Raw genomic sequence first — 18,229 nt, forward strand, 5'->3', positions numbered from 1 at the left:
CCTCACCTACTGTTCGTTAGTCATGGGAAAGCGTGCCCTGACCAATCACAGCAAAAACAACTGGGAAAACTTGCAAGTGAGCCAACATAACTTCTCTGTACGCACAAGAATGAAGCAGACACTGTATTATATGGACTCTCAGGAAGGTCTCAAGAGACCTCTCAGCCTCCCCTCTCCTCCTCCTCCTGCTGCTCTGAGGCCAGGGCATCGAGAAGCCCAAGCTAGCCTCCTGGAGGAAGAAGGCCCACCTGGAGAGAGAAATCCAGTCCACAGCCAGCACCACAACCCAGAGCCCCGAGGAAGGCTGTCTGGACTCTGCAGTCCAGCCCAGCCATCAGAGGCCATGGTCACATGAGTGAACTGAGGCAAGACCAGCAGAAGAACCGCCCAGCAGAGCCCTGCTCACAGAATCACGAGCAAACACAACCGCTGCTCTTGAAGCCATTACATTTTGGGCTGGTTGGTTACATAGCAAATGTAATGTGGCATTGTGCAGACATTTCACTAATTCTTTACAAATGTAATCGTAATCCCCACCTGGGAGCCAATAACCCTTTTACTCAGGTTTCAATGGCTCCATAGGTCTCTGAGAAGGGGCTAAGTCACCCTGGAAGTGACAGTGTCTCTAAGGACCCTACAAAGATCGAATAAAAGACAAGGGCTGACCAACAAGCCAAATGTCACAGGGATGGTGTCTGAGCCAAAAGCCCGGATTTAACCACACACCCTCCTGCCTTCCTTGTCCCAAATGAGGCCCTGATGGCTGAGGAGAGGACAGAGATAAGTGGCACAACCATATAATTTATCATCCAAACTGGGATATTTAGCAAGGGAAAGGAGTCCCTTAATAATTTCACTGGGACAAGAGGCATAAACCATGACTATCCCGGCAAACCAGGACACGTGGCCACCCTACAGATAAGGGGACTAGTACTGAGGCCCATCCTCTGCAGTTCAGGGTTCCCCAGAAGAATGGCTGTGGAGCAGCCATCAGCCCCACCTGCCCTCACAGCTGCCAGGTCATGGTCAAGGCTGGAAGAGGTAGGGTGATCCTGGCAGAGGACAGAGCAGCATCTGCAAAGCTCCAGATGTGGGGTCTCAGCACAGCAGGCGGAGCCTGTCGATGGTGGACTGGGAGTCATCTGAGGGCAACAGGCCTAAGGCCCTGGATAGAGTCCAGGGATGCAAAGAGACCTTGAACCCCACTGCTGCCCAGCCAGGAAACCCAACGGGAGCTCAGAGCCTTGGCGAAGGACCAGCTGGGAGTCAAATGAGGCCAACAACCTGAGACACCCAGCTCCCCTCCAAAGGTCTGGGCCTGCAGGACAAGAAACCACGTGGCCTGAGGCTCAGGTTGAGCTCTAGTCCTTCTTAGCTGTGGGATCTCAGGCCAGCCCTTCTCCCCTGGACAACTCAACTGCTGAATCCACCTACATCCACTGAATTCGCAATGGTCCATAACGAGCAGATAACAGCAAATGAGCCGGAAAGCATACTCTGCACTTAGCAGGGGCATGGTAGCAAATCAAATCCACTCTGATTACCCCCACCTTCCAGAGGAGGAAACTGAGGTGTGGGGGACTTAAGTAACTTGCCTGGTGTCCCGTGGATGGATGGTAAAAGGTAAAGCAGGATCAGAATCCAAGCTAACTGCCCCTGTGAAACCCCACTGGCCAACCTAAGCCAGCAGCTCTTGGTGTTCTCCGTGGCTCTCCCTGCTCTCTTGGCAATGCCCAGACCCCGCACGCCTGTGGTGGGAGGCTCTAGCTCCCTGCCACATGTTGTTCATTCATTAAGGCCCTGGTTCCTCCCTGCCGTTCAAATTATGCACAGAGATAATAAAGAAGCTTTCTCCCTTCCCGAAGAGGCCCACTTATGTTATGAGAGAGATGTCGCCCCCACAAGATTGAGTCATCACTCAAAGCCTTGTTGGAATCAAAGCCCAATCTCTTCTGGCGTCGGCTGAGCCCCGCCCACTCCCCCACCTGCTTCCTCCCACTCCTGAGCATCCACGCAGGATGTGGGCGCCATTCCCCACGGCTGTGCTCCCTCGTGGCTTGCTGAATGATATTCAGTCAACACTGAGCGCCTACTATGTGCTGTCGCTAAGAGTATGGCCATAAAGACACGGTTCCTACGCTTGGTTGGGAGAAAAGGCATTGAGAGAAAGAGCAAACGTTTTTTAGGCTCCGAGTTTAATTCACATGCCAACTCAAGCATCCATCAGCTGGGTGATTTGATTCTTTGGCTCGGCATGTTTCCAAATCTCTCAAAGGCCTCAACTACCTCGTCAGCAAAATGGGGTGAAAGCACCAACCTCATAGATTTGTTGGAGGAGTCAGTGGGATTTATCGGATGTAAATCGGAAACATCGCACACTTAATGAACACGACTTGAGGTTACCAACAACAGCAGTCAGTGGCAGAGGCTCTGGAACCACACGGGCAGGCTCTCACTCAGATGGTAGGGCCCCAGAAGGCTTCCTGTGAAGTGATACCCGAACCGAGTTTGAAGGTTGGGTAGGAGTTTGCTAGCGAAAGGCAGGAGTTTCCTGGCAGAAGGAACTTCATGAGGACCAAAGGGCATCCCAGGGCACCAGTAGGGGGGTCACAGCTGCAGGGGCAGGTGGACATGGAAGTGGGTCCCATGGCTGAAGCCCTAACCGGGGATGAGCACCATTTTGACCTCTTCTTGGCCAGCCTGGGAGCCACATCCAGCACCCATCCACTTCCGCGGGGCGTTCGGTGACCTCAGGGAAGTTGGGCAGGCACATTCAATCTGTTAGTCATGAACTCATTCACGCAGACATTCAGTAAAATTCTCCGGGGGCCTATGACTTGCCGGGCTGTGCTAGGAGAGGCTTGGCCACCTCCTAACCCTCACTCGGCCCAGCTCCAGCTTGCCTCTTGGTGAAATGGGGTAACAGGGCCTCCCTCATAGAGTCCTTCATTCCTTAACAAGTGTGGCTAGTGATAAATGAGTCATTCAAAACTTTCATATTTTAGCATAAATTAAGTCCTCAATCAACATCAGTGTTTCAAACGCTTATTTTTATTATGATTAACTGCCAGGATGGAAAGAATCCCAGCCCCCAGGCCCAAAGTAATGCTTACAGAGGCACCTCCAACCCAGGCAAAATCCCCTGCCTGCTGCTCCTCACCTTACCCACCCCCCACTCCCCTGGAGCAAATTACTAGGTTTCCACTACCCAGAGGTACCCTGACTGCATCACCACAGGAGCTAGCCCAACCTGACCCACCCCTTGCTCCCCATCCCCCCCCCCCCCCCCCCCCCGCCCCATCTAATCCTTCTAGGGCTCTATGAGCCACCCACCCAGGCCCTGGCGGGGTCAGGGCTGACGGTCATCTCAGCCTTCGCTGTTCAAAGCTCCAGAGATGAGAAGGGGGCCCTTTGGATTTTGTTAATTAACTAAACATTCTATTAAGGACATTTATAAGGCATATACAAAACAAATGCAACAGTGATGAACTGCTTTATGAAGATCATCCAGCTTCAACAACTACCATTATCCTGCCGTTCTCCCCATAATCACTGCCCCCTCTAAACACTTGATTTTTTTTTTTTTTTTTGGAAGGGGGGGATTTTATGGCCCATCTTTCTGGCACAACCCAGCTCACAGGCCCCAAGTCACTTCGATAGCTGTGGCCCTCATCCTTTTGCACCAAGAGCATTCTTGAAATAATCCGGGAAGAACAGGCTTTAAAATATATATATATATATATTGACTTCAGAGAAGGAGGGTGAGGGAAAGAGAAACATCAATGATCCGCTACCTCCCGCATACATGGCCCTCCCATTGGGGACAGAGCACAAAACCTGGGCATGTGCCCTTGACAGGAATCAAACTCAGAACCCTTGAATCCACAGGCCGGTGCTCCATCCACTGAGCCAAACCAGCTAGAATTGCCATTTTTAAGTCCTTAATAGCATGGCAATCCTGGCCACAGTCATGGGTTATACAGGGTGGAGATGAAGGGCCAGAGCCGTGGATTCAGATGGCCTGGTTCTGGATCAATACTTCCCACACACATGACCTTCCACAGGTCATTCACCCCTCCTCTCCAGTGAACGGAGAATGCTGGTAACAGCTTTTTTTTGTGAGGCTTTAGAACATAAGAGATTGCATGTGCATTTGTCCAGCACAGAACATGCCATGGGGAAACCTTAGAAGCAGATGGGTTAGGTAGCGGGGGAGCAGGCTCTGATCCTATGAGATACGATTAATATCTCCCACTTATAGATGGGAGCCCAGAGAGAAGCAGTGAGCTGCCAGGGAGAGCGTGCTGTGTCCTAGGTCCCAGTACCGGGAATTCTCAAGGCCACCTCGAACCGCAGATCCCTGGGAGTGAAGAAACGTTCTAGAATAGACACAGGCAAGTGGTAGCAGGCGGCCCAGCACACCCAGCATGCATCCTCATCTTGGATGGCAGGTGCCCCAGTGTGTGTGTGTGTGTGTGTGTGTGTGTGTGTGTGTGAGTGTGTGTGTGTGTGAATGTGTGTGTATGTGAGTGTGTGTATGTGTGTGTGAGTGTGTGTATGTGAGTGTATATGTGTGAGTGTGTGTGTGAGAGTGTGTGTGTGTGTGTGTGTGTGTGTGTGTGTAGAGGGGTGCTGAATTCCATTTTACAAGACAGAAGGGTTTCTGAGGGGGCACATCCCTGCTCACTCTTCTGACCTGACAAGTTATGGCCAACCTTGCATTTGACACAGCCACTCACTATCTATCCCAGCGTGAGAGGCAAGGAACTGCTTCACTAACTCGAGCTTTCGGCAATATTCGGCAATCCAGACACCCCTCCCTGTCATCCTAATATTTTTCCAAAGTAAAGGAAAGGGTGGGGGGGAGTGAATCAATTCAGTTTGCTGAGTGATGTTCAGACAAAGACAGCCTCCAGCCCACTGCCCGTGTTGGCTAGCTAGGGCAGGGTAGTGGATGGGGTAGGGGCATCAGATTTGGGATGTGTGTTCAAGCACTGCTTGGACCCTGGCCTGGGCTCCCCAAGGTTCCTCCCAGGTTCTCCCCACCCCTCCCTCCACCCTCCCTCCCCCACCACTGCAGTGCGTGTGGGCAGGCACCTCCCCATCCTCCAGAACAATGGGCTGGGGAGGGGGCCGGGGCCTCTGGAGCCAACCCAGGGCGGGGACCCAGACCACAGACAGCAGGAAAGCGGTGGCTGCCACGGCAGCTGTGCCGCCCCTGACTCAGTTTCCCCAGCTCTGGGGTCCCCGCAGAGCCGGGGGCACCTCTCCTGGATGCATTTCCCTCTCCTCCGGGCATTGTACTGTCATCCTCCATCAGCGGCCGGTCCTGTTGCTCCAGGGGAGCCTCCGGGTCACTGCGCTCCGGCGGCTGCTCCGGCCACGGTCGGTCGGTCCGTCCGGCAGGTCGGTCCGCCTCCATGCGCCCAACTTTCCCCACAGGAGACCCGCAGGCCCGGCGGGCCCGGCCCCTCCGCGGGCGAAGCGTGATGTACAGCCCGCTCCGGGCGCTGCTCCTGCGCCTCCGGCTCCCGGTCCCCTCACCCCTCACCCTTCCCCCACCCATCGGAGCCTTCCCCTTCCCCGCGCCCCCAGAGAAGGCGGCCCTGGGACATGTGCAAACCCGGGTGTCCGTCCTGTGCCCCTGGAACTGCAGAGGGAACAGGGGAGCCCGCCGCGGCGCCCCTCTTCCTCCCGGCGAATGCCTGGGCTTGGGCGTGGAGGGGCGTGGGATGCAGTTTGGGCCGGGGCTGCAGTCCCCATCCCGCAGGACCGATCCAGGCGGGGTGAGGAGGGGACAGGTCCAACCTCTGACTTCCCACGGGCTCCCCCGCCCTCGCCGACTCGCTGGGGCTGCGAGGCCAGCCCGTTAGCGAGTGAGTGAGGGCGCCGTCCCGCACCGCGCGCCGGGGATGCACAAGGCGGGCGGCGCTCACCCCGACCGGCCCCGGCCCCTCAGGCGGCGCCACCCCCCGGCGAGGGCCGTCAGGGCGCCCGGGCGGGGGCTGTGGTCCCCGCCGCAGTGTCCGCACCCCGGCCCGGAGCTGAGCACGTGACCGATGGGCCACCTCCGGCCCCTGCACCCCTGGCCCCGCCAAGGGGGCAGGATGGGGCGGGGGCTCCCACTTCCCCGGGGCCGGCGAGGGAGCCGCGGGGCCCCGGGCTGAGCGTGCCCCGCCGCCGCCGCAGGACCGCACTCACCTCGGGGCCCTGCGTCGCCTCCCGCAGCCTCCTTGTCCGCCATGCTTGCGCAGCCCGGCCGCGAGGGGACCTTCCGAGCAGCGCCCTGAGGGATCGGTCCCCGCCCGCGTCCTGGGCAGCGCTCCCCGGGTCTGAGCCTCCGCGGCTGCAGGAGCTCCGCCGTGACGCGGCCGCCGCAGCCCCGGCACACCCCGCCCCGCCCGGCTCCGCCCCCGAGCCCCGAGCCCCACCCCCGAGCCCCACGCCCCGCCCCGCCCGGCTCCGCCCCCGAGCCCCGAGCCCCGCCCCCGAGCCCCACGCCCCGCCCCGCCAGGCTCCGCCCCCGAGCCCCGAGCCCCGCCCCGCCCGGCTCCGCCCCCGAGCCCCACGCCCCGCCCCCGAGCCTGCGGGTCTGAAAGGCTGGGAAAGGGAAGCTGGGGAGGCGCATCGCGGCCTGGCCCCGAGTCCGCTGGGCCCCCTAACCTGTCCCTCCTCCTCTCCCGGCCCTTCCTCTCCCGGCTCACCGCGGGGCGGCCGTGGCGGGGCCGGTGGCGGGGCCGGGGCTCCCTGGCTCGCGAGCCGGATGGGAAAGAGCGGGGATCGCTGGGGACTGAAGCCCCGCAGCAGGCACCGCACGCACAGCCCACTCTCCTGGAAGCCTGCTCCAGGCGCTACCAGTTTATTCCCCCACCTCCCACCCCATCCCACACACACACACACACACACACACACACCCACACACACACACCCCATCCCACACCAGGGTCCCAAAGGAACGGCCAAGGGCCCGCTCATACGCGGAACACCGGGGAAGGGGTGGGGGGAGACCCAGGCGGCCAGCTCTCAGGCCGGGACGCCCAGAGGTGTCCGCCTCCCAGATCCTCCCTCCGGGCCTCCATGGCAACTCGGGAGCCCCAGGCGCTCGCAGCAGTGGCTGCCTCCAGCCTTCCTTATATGGGCTCCCACCCGTCAAAAGTCTGAGAATAACGACATGAATAATGCAATGCTTCGGCGATCAATGATCCGTCCTCCCTACGATCCGCCCCACCGCTCCGCCACACCCGCGTCCCCGGCACCGGTGTCAGCTGCGCAGCCGAAGAGGCAATCAGTGCGGTGACAAGAGCCTCATCACCGGCGGTACCCGCCCTTCCGGGGTGCCTGAGAGCCGTGCCTCTCTCTGCATAACTCGGAGGCGGGGACTGGCGGTCCCTGTTTTGCAGAGAAGGAAACTGAGGTTTGAGGGAGATGATTCCCAGAACACACCCAGCACGTGTGCGGCCAAGCTGGGATCCCCGGCCAAACCATCACCACCCGCATGCCCCCGAGGGGCCACAGCTCCCAGAGGGCCCCTACGGGCCGCTTCACTGCCGCTGGACACAGAGCAGGGGCTGGGCAGAGGCTGCAGGGAAAGGCCAGAGGCCAGTGTCTTCTCAGGAAGTGATTGCAAAGTGACCAGTTAGCACATGTGTCAAACACAAGGCCCGCGGGCCAAATCCGTCCCGCCAGGCCTTGCAATGTGTGCGCTGTCATCACTGCACTGCGCTGCGTTTCCATCACAATGACAGTTTATGACTGTTCAGTAAACCATTCGGCCCGCGATTTAGGCTGGGTTTTAGATTTTGGCCCCTTCTCTGATTGAGTTCGGCACCCCTAAGTTAAAGGGACGAACTTGTCTTCTCTCTGCTGCATTAAAAAGCCCAGGTGGCTCAGTGGGTTGGAGGTCATCCCGCAGAAGGCTGTGGGTTAGTGAGTTAGAACTCCAGCTGGAGTGCATGTAGGAGGCAACAGATCCATGTCCCCCTCTCTATCTCTAAATCAATTTTTAAACACCAACATATCCTCGGGAAACAATTTTTTTTTTAAATCCCAAATGTACAGTCTGTGGGCAAGTAACTCTTTGAGCCTTAGCATCCTCGTCTGTGAAATGGGTGCAAACAGTGGGACCCACATCGTGACACTGAAGAGGACTAGATGAAAGGATGCACATGAAACATGCTTCGCTTGGGGTCTGGCACCCGGTAGTCAGTCCAAAAAGTATTAGATCTGATTAGGTCACGGACACTTTTTTAATGGTGCACAACGCCAGTTAACGGTGCACAATGGCCAATTAATGGTGCGCAAGGCCAGCTGTGCCGGACAGTGGGGACGAATGGTGAGGGGCATTTCCGGAGCGGAGAACAGTATTTTCCACCGAGTGCCCTCTGCCTCCCGAGGCTGCTTGCTTGCTGAGACAACACCCCACCGTCCCAGAGGCAGACCCAAGAGCTGGCCTGGCGGGAGAGGTGTGAAGGCAGTTGCCCGGGTGACAGCCTGGCCGAGCAGGCTCAGGGTGGAGAGGGCAAGAGCAGCCCAGGCCCTGCGTCACCCCTCCAGCTGCCTGCCCAGTTCTGCCCACCTATCCCCGCTGAGTAAGGCTGCCAGGCCGAGGCTGCCTGGGGTGGAACACGAGAGGGCAGGGCAGGGCAGCCACCGGCGGTCTGTCCTTTGAGCGCAGTGTCACGTGGACACATGCCTGGGCAGTGAGGCCAACAACGCGCTCTCTAATAAACACAGTTTTGATCGAGTCCCTCTTATGCTCAAAACCACGCCAGGGAAAGAGCCCTCACTCTTGAGTGCGACTCTCAACACCTTTGACAATAGTGAGCCCCCACCTGCCTCCCCACAGTCTCTCTCCCAACAAGCCCTCCCTCCACCAGCCTCCCGCGGCCACAGTTACAAGCTGCCTCTGTCTCCGTGTTTGGCATCTCCTTCACCTCCCTGCTCCACCTGCCACATCCGGGCATCCTTCAGGGCCGCCGGCTCAGGGAAACCTGGGACACTGCCCCGCGCCAAGGTTTCCATGGTATTCGGCACACCCACACACCTCTCTCCTCTCTCCTCCTCCCACGCCCTCTGTGCCCCAGGCGGTGTGGCACTAGGAGGCCCCTCTGTCACTCTGTGGAATGCCCATCTCCATCCCAGGCCCGGACCTTCCTCCAGGCTCCAGAGTCTCTCCCTAGGGGGCCTCCCAGGCCCTCCCATTCAACCAAAGCCCAGTGCATCCTCTCCTGCCCTCCCTGTGGAGACAGGATCTCCGTAGAGGGAACACCGCCCACCAGCTGCCAAGCCACGTGCCTGGGAATCAGCTTTCACTCCTCCCTCTATGTCCATCAGTCAATCTCCAAGTCAAGTGTTGCCCGTTGACCTTGGAAATCTCCTTTGCATCCTCACAACCACCGTCCTGTCCAGACCCCACCATCTCTCACTGCCTACTTGTCTGCAAAGGCCCCTCACCAATCTCCTGGCTCCTGTCCTACCCCTGACCCCTCACCACATGCATTCTTTGTGAGTCAGGTCTGCCCTGACCACCTCTCAGGCTCCATCTCTCTCCCATGGCTTCTTTCAGTCCCTCCCATCCACCCCCACAGCCTCAGTGCTGGGATTTCAAATACCTTAAAATGTGTTTGGTGTTTGGACCACTCCCTTCCGGGTCCTGCCACCAGCAGCAACCTGGAGAACTTGCGTGGGCCACCCCACTCCCAGAAGCCTTCCTTGCAGCCCTGCTGGCTTGGGTGCCTCTCTTCAGGGGCCTCACGGCACCCGGTCTCTCCCCATCAGGACTTGACCCCTGCTGTCAAGACATTGGCCTTGGAGGCCTGTCAGAACCAGCAGGAAACCTGCTGGCCCCGCCCTCCTGCCGCTGCAGCAAAAGGGCCTGGGGTGCCACCTGTCTCCTCCACACCCGCCCGCCCCCCGCCAGCACAGAGACACTGAGCAGGATGGGCAGTGACTGACCTCCAGCCCCGTGCTGAGGACAGAGGGCAGACCGTTTTTATTTTTTAGGAAACATGAAAGGCAATGGGTTCACCCTCATGGCTTCAGTAATAGCCATCGCGATGATTAAGAAGCGCCCTGGTGAGCACACTATCGGCCAAGTCTCACCTAATTCTCACGGAGGCCCCCTCATTTCACAGGAGAGGGTATCACAGGGAGGCACAGAAGGCTGGGGCCTGGCCCGGGCTTCCTCGGGCATCAGCAGCAGCGCTGGGACTCAGGGCCTTTCTCCTGTCACGTCACCACGAGTGACGGGCTCCCATCCTGCAGGCCTACAGTCCCTCCCCCAACAGGAGCCAGAGTGGGATCACGTGGCCTCTCTACTATCAGTTCCCACATGAGTCGGCCTCCCAGTGCCTCTTGACGCTTCTCCCTCCTTCAGGCAAAAGCACACTCAAGTCATCCGTCTGAACGTGCCAAATCTGGTCCCACCTCAGGGCCTGGAACACATTCCCCAAGAGAATCACGCGGCAGAATCAGAGGGAAACTGAGGCCACCGTGTTTATTTACCAAAGAAGTCAGTGGCGGAGTCAGAATCTGCACCTGGACGGTCCCATCTCGGCAGAGCGCCCAGGTCTGCTCTGCCCTGCAGAGAGCTGGGCAGCAAGGCAACCCAGTGCCCAGACCAGCACCTGGAACAGAGCGGGCGGCAGAAACACGCTGCAGGCACGAGAAAATCACCCAATTGGGATTACAGCTGACAGAGCACCTCACCTCTGCTCGCCCTGACTCATGCAGCACTCGGAGGAAAGCCTCCCTAGTTCCGACTTTTTCAGGAAGAGGGAATTGAAGGCTGGAGAGAGATTCCCCCACCAGGGCCTGAGGTCGTAACGCTAAGAGGCTGCTTTAAGCCATTCCGTTCTTTCAAAGCTTGTGTTTTATTTTGAAACTGCATGTACATTTTGCATCCACTGTACCCGGTTCTTTGGTGCCACTCATTTATCTGTAGGTTTTTTTTTCTAAATAAAACTAACCCTTTACATTTCTATGACTTGTTTTTAAAACGGCTTATGAAAAAATGGAAGCGCCCACAACAGTAAAGAGAGATACGATGAATCCCCAGGCACCCATCACCCAAGTTACTTAATATTTAAAAAATCAAATTTACCGTGAAACTGACTCTCCTAGGAAGAAAGCACATGAGCTCTCATTTAATGTGGGAATTACATGGTCATTTAATTTTTACATCCCTCCCTCCAAGAAATACAAACCAATATTCTGATGGGGACCTAAGGAGGGTGAGGTCCAGTTACTTGCTGGAAGTTAGAAGGGGCAGAGACAGGAGTCGCCCAGAATGGCCAGTTACTGAAGCATGAACTTCACCTCTAATCCCCCCATTTGCACAATGCGGACAAAAATCATATTTAGCCATGACCGGTTTGGCTCAGTGGATGGAGCGTTGACCTGCGGACTGAAGGGTCCCAGATTCTATTCTGGTCAAAGGTATGTACCTTGGTTGCAGGCACAAAATCAATAAAATATATTTTTTAAAAAAAACATATTTATCCCCCCAGAACTGGAGTGAAGTACGGCCTCTAAAACAAGTCAAGGAAATGAGTCCCTGCCCTCTTTCTCTTACACCTGAGCTCTGCATTAAAGTTGCATGGTTTCCAGAAGCTTCCCACTCCAGGTTAAGGAGGACATGCGGTCCTTCATTCATCCTCTCCCTCATCTGTTCTCATTTTGTCTCTCACAGACGGGTGCAGGCCTCCCTCTCGCTGTGCTGGGACCTGAAGTCTAGCCAGATGTGGACCCAGCCCTCCAGGAGCCCCCAGCCTCAGGGGAAAGGAGAGAGGCAGACAGGCGTAGCCATAATGCCAGGCAGACCTGGACCCTCACCCAGGCCTGCAGAACCTATGAGAAGAATACGCTGGGCCTCACCTTTCTCTGTCTCCTCCGTCAGCAGCAAAGAGCAAGGCCCTGGAGGGCAGGGGGCAGGGAGCAGAGGAGCCCAGGGCTGTGGGTTTGGGAGCTGGATCGGGCTTGGGTTTGAATCCCAGCTCCACCCCTTCCCAGCTGTGTGGTCCCCGGTGAGTCACCTACCCGCGCTGCTTCACTTAGCAAAGTGGGTTGATAAAACCCACACAGCAGAGCCCTTGGAGCATTACATTAGTTAATGCTTAACCTGGTTTCTTCAGCCAAGGATATGTGCCACCAGCTGGCCACTGCCGCCGGCCATTGCTTATCACCGGCTCCAGTAACGGAGCCCGGCCCGAGCGAGGCCGAAGCTTTGCCAGAGTGTCCGACGTTCCCAGGAGGATGTTTCTCTTAGCTAACCTCTCCTTGGAGAGTCTGTACATTTGGGAAATAAATAAAAGATAAAACTTCTCAGCCTTCCCTACCCAGCTGAGCCAGGGGTGTCAGCCGCGTGTGGCAAGAACAGTCTGGTGGTCAGTGGAGTGAGGACAAAGATGCCCTGGTGTCCCCCAGCCCCGCGCTGGCACGCTGGCACCCGTTCTATGATCCTGCAGCAAACCCACGGGCACTGAGGCTGGGGTGGCCAGAGTGACAGCTTCGACTCAGCACCCCTGGTCCTGGCCAGCCGCTGCCCAGGGCCTCCCCCTAGGTTGTTAAGGCACAGGCGGGCACTGGTTACCATGGTTACCGCTATGTCAGTAGTGGGACAAGCACCAGATGGGTCTCAGGAACCCTGGGCTGGGCTCTGCCACACATACAGCTGTGTGGCCTTGGGCAGGTCATGCAGCCTCTCTGATGCCCAGTCGCCCCATTTGTATGATGCGGGTAAATGTCCTGTGTATTCCCCCTGCCTGTCACAGAGCTGGCGCGGAATCCCAGCTTTTGCCCTTCTCAATCTGCGGTCGTAACTGCTCTGAGCCTTACTCTCCTCATCTGTGAGATGGGAGTGATTTCGCACCCACTTCCCAGCGATGCTGTGAAGATGAAATGAGGCAATGGGTGTGGAATGCCTGGCTCAGGGCCGGCATTAGGGGTAGAAAATGGCTGCCCTGAGGGGAAGGAGGACTGTAACACTGAGATCCTTCATCATCACCATCACCACCATCATCATCGTCGCCGTCATCATCAGTGCCTTTCTGTGTCTGCTTATGTTATGCTGAACAACAAGCCCAGCTCTGGACTTGGGGTGCTTTGTTTCGCCTTCCCAAGAGAGCAGGCCTCATGCACAGGATGGGGAGCAGCCGCTCTGGACCGCTCGGTGGGTCCACGAGCCAGGCCCCCCTGACAGGGGCCTGCTACTTGCGATTTAGTCCCAATGGCCACACAGCCAGGTGACGGCCCAAACCTGCTCCAAAGCCTCCCCACGCTGGCAGGGAGGCGGCAGGAGGAGAAGGAAGAGGAGCGGGCTCCTCCATAATAAACCTGCACCCGCACAGTCTGCACCTGTGAAAGGGGAGAAGCACAGGCCCCGAGCCCCGGCTCCACATGAGGCTGGGACGTGCTGAGGCCTGGGTAAAGGTCAGAGGGTGTTATTTATCTTACTCCCCAAAAAGTTGGCCATTTTCTTCATTTACTATTTTCTCTAGTGTCTTATGAGGTCCTAAGGTTGAAGCAAGAGAAGACATTTTTTAAAAATCACAATGTTAAGCTTAAAAAGTTAAGTTTCTGATTTTTAGAATCAAAGCAAGTTGAGAATAAGAAGGACCGTGGATGAAGAAATCGGTGGCATAAGGTGATCTAACAAGCATTAGAATGTGTGTGTGTGTGTGTGTGTGTGTGTGTGTGTTTCTCAAAGACCAGAGCTGATTACACAAAAGTCACAGCGAAATAGCATCAAGAAGAACCTAAACAGTTAAACAAGGGCATGAAAATCATGAGCCTTGTCAGTACCGCATACACATATACATGCAGGTACACACCTGTTAAACGGGGTAAATTGGAAAACAAGGCAACAACACCAGCTAATGATGAGATGATTGCGTTTAAAGCTACACTTTCACACCTACGCAGACAACACCATCATTAACTAAGTCGTTTCACACTTTGGGAAGTCTTATGGGAATATTCAAAACGCTTCGATCAAGGAATCCTTCTCTATGCCAAAGGGAAAGACTCTCAGTATCCATGTACTATTAAGTGTTATTTCATGCACAGAGTACAAGTGAGTACAATTACAAATACAAACATGCCCCAGTATGGCAGTCAGGGAAGAGAGGCTGACGGAGTATGTGCACCTCAAGAGCAGGGACACTCAATGGAACCGCACAGGGACAGGCCCTGGAAAACAGCAAAGTCAAGTTGGGCTAAGAGTGAAGGGAAAATGAGGGAGGCTTCAGTGCTTTCCTGGTTCCCGTTCGGGCTGTGTCCATTTTTCCCATCTCCCTCTTTCTCTAAACTCTGCCCGGCGATGGCTCCTGCCTCCATCACTTCTTCCACTGACCCCCGACGTTTGACTTGGTGCCTAAATCCTGTTACTGTTCCTCCAAACTGCAGCTCTCCAAACAAGCTGGCGGTGTGCGTGAGATCAGAGGGCCAACAAGCTCCAGCAAATACCTCATCGGAGCAAACGCTCAGCTGTGTGCTGTGTGTGCTGGGGCCAAGGAACTGCACATTCGGACACGAAATGTCAGGCCCCACAGAAAGCGCTTTGAGCTCAGAGCCGCCGCCCTCCACCTACTTCCTGTGGAAAAGCTCGCTCTATCCCCGGCACAAGGCCTGTGACCACCCCTCAGGCTCTTCCGGGTCACATGCCCCTTTGGGAAATGTGCTCAGAATCTGCAAACCATTTTGAAGAGTTCATAGATCTAGGTGGTGGGAGTTCCTTCCTTCCTTCACTTATTTATGCGCTAAAATAAGCAGGTGCTGAGGGTATAATATTGTACCAGGCCAGGAGGATAATGATGGTGGGAAAACATGGTCCCCGCCCTGAAGGTCCGTCTCTGGGGGTGGACAGAAAACAAGAAAATACAACTTCCAGTGACTTGTGGTTGGCTGGCCCAGGTACAAAGTGCCGATATCGAGAGCTGGTATTTGCTGAGCACTTACTAGATGCCAAGGACATGTGTAGGCCCTCTCCTAGGAGCGTGTAACTCATTATGGATCATTGCGAGTTTGTGTTTAACTCACTTAATCTCCCAACATCCTTGGGGGAAGGAAACAGTACTATCTTGTTACAGATGAGGAAAGAAAAAAATTTGGCACTGACTTTTTCAAGGCTAGTCAGCAAAGACGTCAGGGACCCGGGATCCCACCTGCTCTCGGGCTGGTGACCAAGCCGCCTCCGTCAGCGTGGCTCACCCCGGACAGAAGGGGGCTCTCCACGCACACAGGCGCCGTGGTCTGGGTGGTGTGGATGAGGCCTGTGACCCTGCGCTGGGGTCATAGCGGGAGCCTCACAGGGAGAAGCAGCCCTCCCACGAGCTGACCCTTCTAGTTCTGAGTGACAGGGGAGAGGATGGGTCCCCAGATGGGGAACTATTCCCTTAGGACCACACTGAGAACACCTGTGTGGACAGCCCGGCTCCTCCCCCGGGGCACCCACCTCCCTGCAGACACCCCTTCCTTTCAGCAGCAAAGGGGGACTGGAGACTCCCGGAGTTAGATTCAGCATGTGCACCCTGGATGAGGTTGCACACAGACAAAGCCCATTGAGGGACAGGCTGTCTTTTAGGCTAAAACCAGGAAGAAAGAAAGGCAGTGGGTAGAGGTCCAGTCAATGTCCAGGCCCAGGTTCGATATCCTGCTGTGTGACTCTGGCATTTCTTGGTACCTCGGTTTCTACATCTATGAAATGGGGATAATAACTGTACCTGCTCTACAGGAAATGCTATGAAGATCAAATGAGTTCATGCAGGGGTGGTAAACAGTGGCTTGGCACATAGTGAGTGCCAATAAATGTCAAATACTATTGATTATAGACTGAGTGATTGCATGAATATAGTCACATATCCAGGTAAATGCAAATCAGATACATGTATAATATTATCTACAACATGTACTGAAAAACTGGAAGGGAAGACACAAACATATTAATAGTGGTGATCTCTGCATAATACGTGATTTTTTTTTTAATTACTTCTCTTCCCCCCTTTTTTAAACAGATACAGGGTGGGGCAAAAGTCGGTTTACTCATGGAAAATAACACCATCATCAATTAAAAATAATAATACAAGAATAAACTCTGTTTTGAATAATCACAACTAAACTTACGCTTGCCCCACCCAATATGTTTTTCTTTTATAATTAGAACTAGTGGCTCGGTGCATGAAATTCATGCATGAGGAGGTGGGGAGAGTGTCCCTCAGCCCAGCCTGCACCCTCACCAATCTGGGACCCCTCAGGGGATAACTGGCAGTCGGACATCCCTCTCACAATCCAGAACTGCTGGCTCCAAACCGCTCGCCAGCCAACCACAGGCACCCGGGATCCGGGCTTCCCTCCCTCTGGTACACCATAGGTGCCCAGGCTGGCTGCAGCTGCAGGGGATGATGGGCCGGTGGCTTCACCTGGGCTGCAGGTGCAGGTGCTGGCACTTGGGATCGTGGGGGTGGGTGGCTCCTCTGTCTCCCGGGCCACAGCCAGCCGCAGGTACTGGTGCCCGGGACTACAGGGTAAGCGACTTCTCCATCTACCAGGCTGTAGCCAGCCGCTGGTGCTGGCATCTGGACCACAGGCAGGCAGCTTCTCCATCTTCCCTGGGATGCAGTGTGGGCGGCTTCTCTGGTTGGCTGCGGCCTGGGATCATGGGGCAGGCAGCTTCTTGGTCTCCCTGGCTGCAGCCAACCTCAGGCACTGGTGCCAGACTTCTCTAACCCCAACAGGCCCAGAGTGGTGGTGGGGGGCAGGGCTGCTGCCACGGTTTCAGGCTAATTTGCATACTCACTCTGATTGGCTGGTAGAGTAGTGGAGTAACAGTAATTTGCATGTTTCTTTTTTATTAGTGTAGATAAAAATCAATAGAGAAATCTTTAAAATTAACAAAAGTGAGCTAGGTGGCTTAGAAACAGAGGATGGGATGAGAAAGGCAGGTCTCGATGCTGGGGTCTAACAGCACGCAAGGGAGGGGGGACCTGGATTTGTGGATTCCAGTCTCTTTGGAAATCTCCATCCAAGTCATCCTTCACATCATGCCCATGTCCCATCTTCTGAGAACGTTGCTAATTCTGCCCCTTCTCACCCTGCACTTGGTCCTTCTCAGTGCCCATGTCCAGGCCTCCTAGAGCAGTGGTCGGCAAACCACGGCTCTCGAGCCACATAAAGCTCTTTGGCTCCTTGAGTGTGGCTCTTCCACAGAATACAGAGCAACTGAAACTTTGTGGCCCATGCGCAGAAGTCGGTTTTCGGCCTGGGCGAGTCTATTTTGAAGAAGTGGCATTAGAAGAAGTGCGAATTTATTTTTTTCAATCGCATGGCACATGCGAACCAGGAAGTCAATGACGTTTTAGCTAGTATTTTAAAATAAAATACTTTCAAATAACACCAATAAAACATGATGGTTTTCAAACAACATACCGACAAACATAAAAAAAGAAAATTAAAGTCTTCTGGGGTCACACCACCCAGAGGTGACATTCTGACGGTGGAATCACAGAACTCTCATGCCTAGATTATGTCTGTCTGTATAGCGTGATGGAATTCAGTCTCTCCAAGCCCACAGGGCCTGGCTCCCCAGAATCCTGGTGGAAGGAACTGCCTCCAGCAGGGCGGAGCCGGGGACTCTCCATCGAGGGCTTCGGCCCTGCGCAAAGACATAGCTGGCTCCCGTCCCAACGTGGGGCCATCCTTAGGCAGACACAAAGGGGCCATTTTTCTTTCCCTCGCGGACACAGCGTGCTCCGGACTGGGAGTTTTCCTGGGTTATGCGATTCAGCTCAACTGGAAAAGATCATCTGAGGTTCCCCAAGAAAGTCAGATGTGAAGAACCTACACTGAAGCTTTATTTTTGTCCAAAATAATCATGAATTATGAAAGCCATTGGGTGGAAGCTCTGGGAAACAGCGGGCTTTTGTGGAGAAAGAAAAAGCGTGGGTGAGATCTAGATGCTGATAAGGCCGTTGAAAAGACTCTGAAAGGACCATTGAATTTTGGGAAGGGCCCAGCAATGAGCCTCTCTCGCTCCCTGTGTCCTCCATGGGGCACCCCTGGTTGGCAGTCTGTGACAGGGGACACAGGTGAGTTGATGTTGGGATTTGCCCGGTGTCGGGCTTGTGGCTCACAGGACGCTCCAGATGTCCTCTGTCAAGACTGCCAAGGAACTGATGAATTCCTTTATAACCCACTTCCGGGAAAGGTCATCCAATGGCACTACCCTGTGGAAGCC

At 55.4% G+C, this 18,229-nt stretch overlaps 1 protein-coding gene across 6 annotated transcripts in view; it reads right to left on the reverse strand.

The window, feature by feature from the left end:
* The window catches only part of HSPA12A (heat shock protein family A (Hsp70) member 12A), a 101,510-nt gene that overhangs the window by 39,591 nt on the left and 43,690 nt on the right, over nucleotides 1-18,229 (reverse strand). Inside the window, exon 1 of one of the 6 annotated variants that reach the window (XM_036439184.2) lies at nucleotides 6,202-6,381. The exons of the other annotated variants lie outside the window; for them this stretch is intronic. Coding sequence (XP_036295077.1) covers nucleotides 6,202-6,244 — 43 coding nt within the window. The 5' untranslated portion in view covers nucleotides 6,245-6,381. Of the gene's footprint in view, nucleotides 1-6,201; nucleotides 6,382-18,229 lie in introns of those variants that run through there. 6 annotated transcript variants of the gene reach the window in all.

This window comes from Pipistrellus kuhlii, unplaced genomic scaffold (genome assembly GCF_014108245.1).
Source record: "Pipistrellus kuhlii isolate mPipKuh1 unplaced genomic scaffold, mPipKuh1.p scaffold_m20_p_15, whole genome shotgun sequence".
Lineage (NCBI taxonomy): Eukaryota > Metazoa > Chordata > Mammalia > Chiroptera > Vespertilionidae > Pipistrellus > Pipistrellus kuhlii.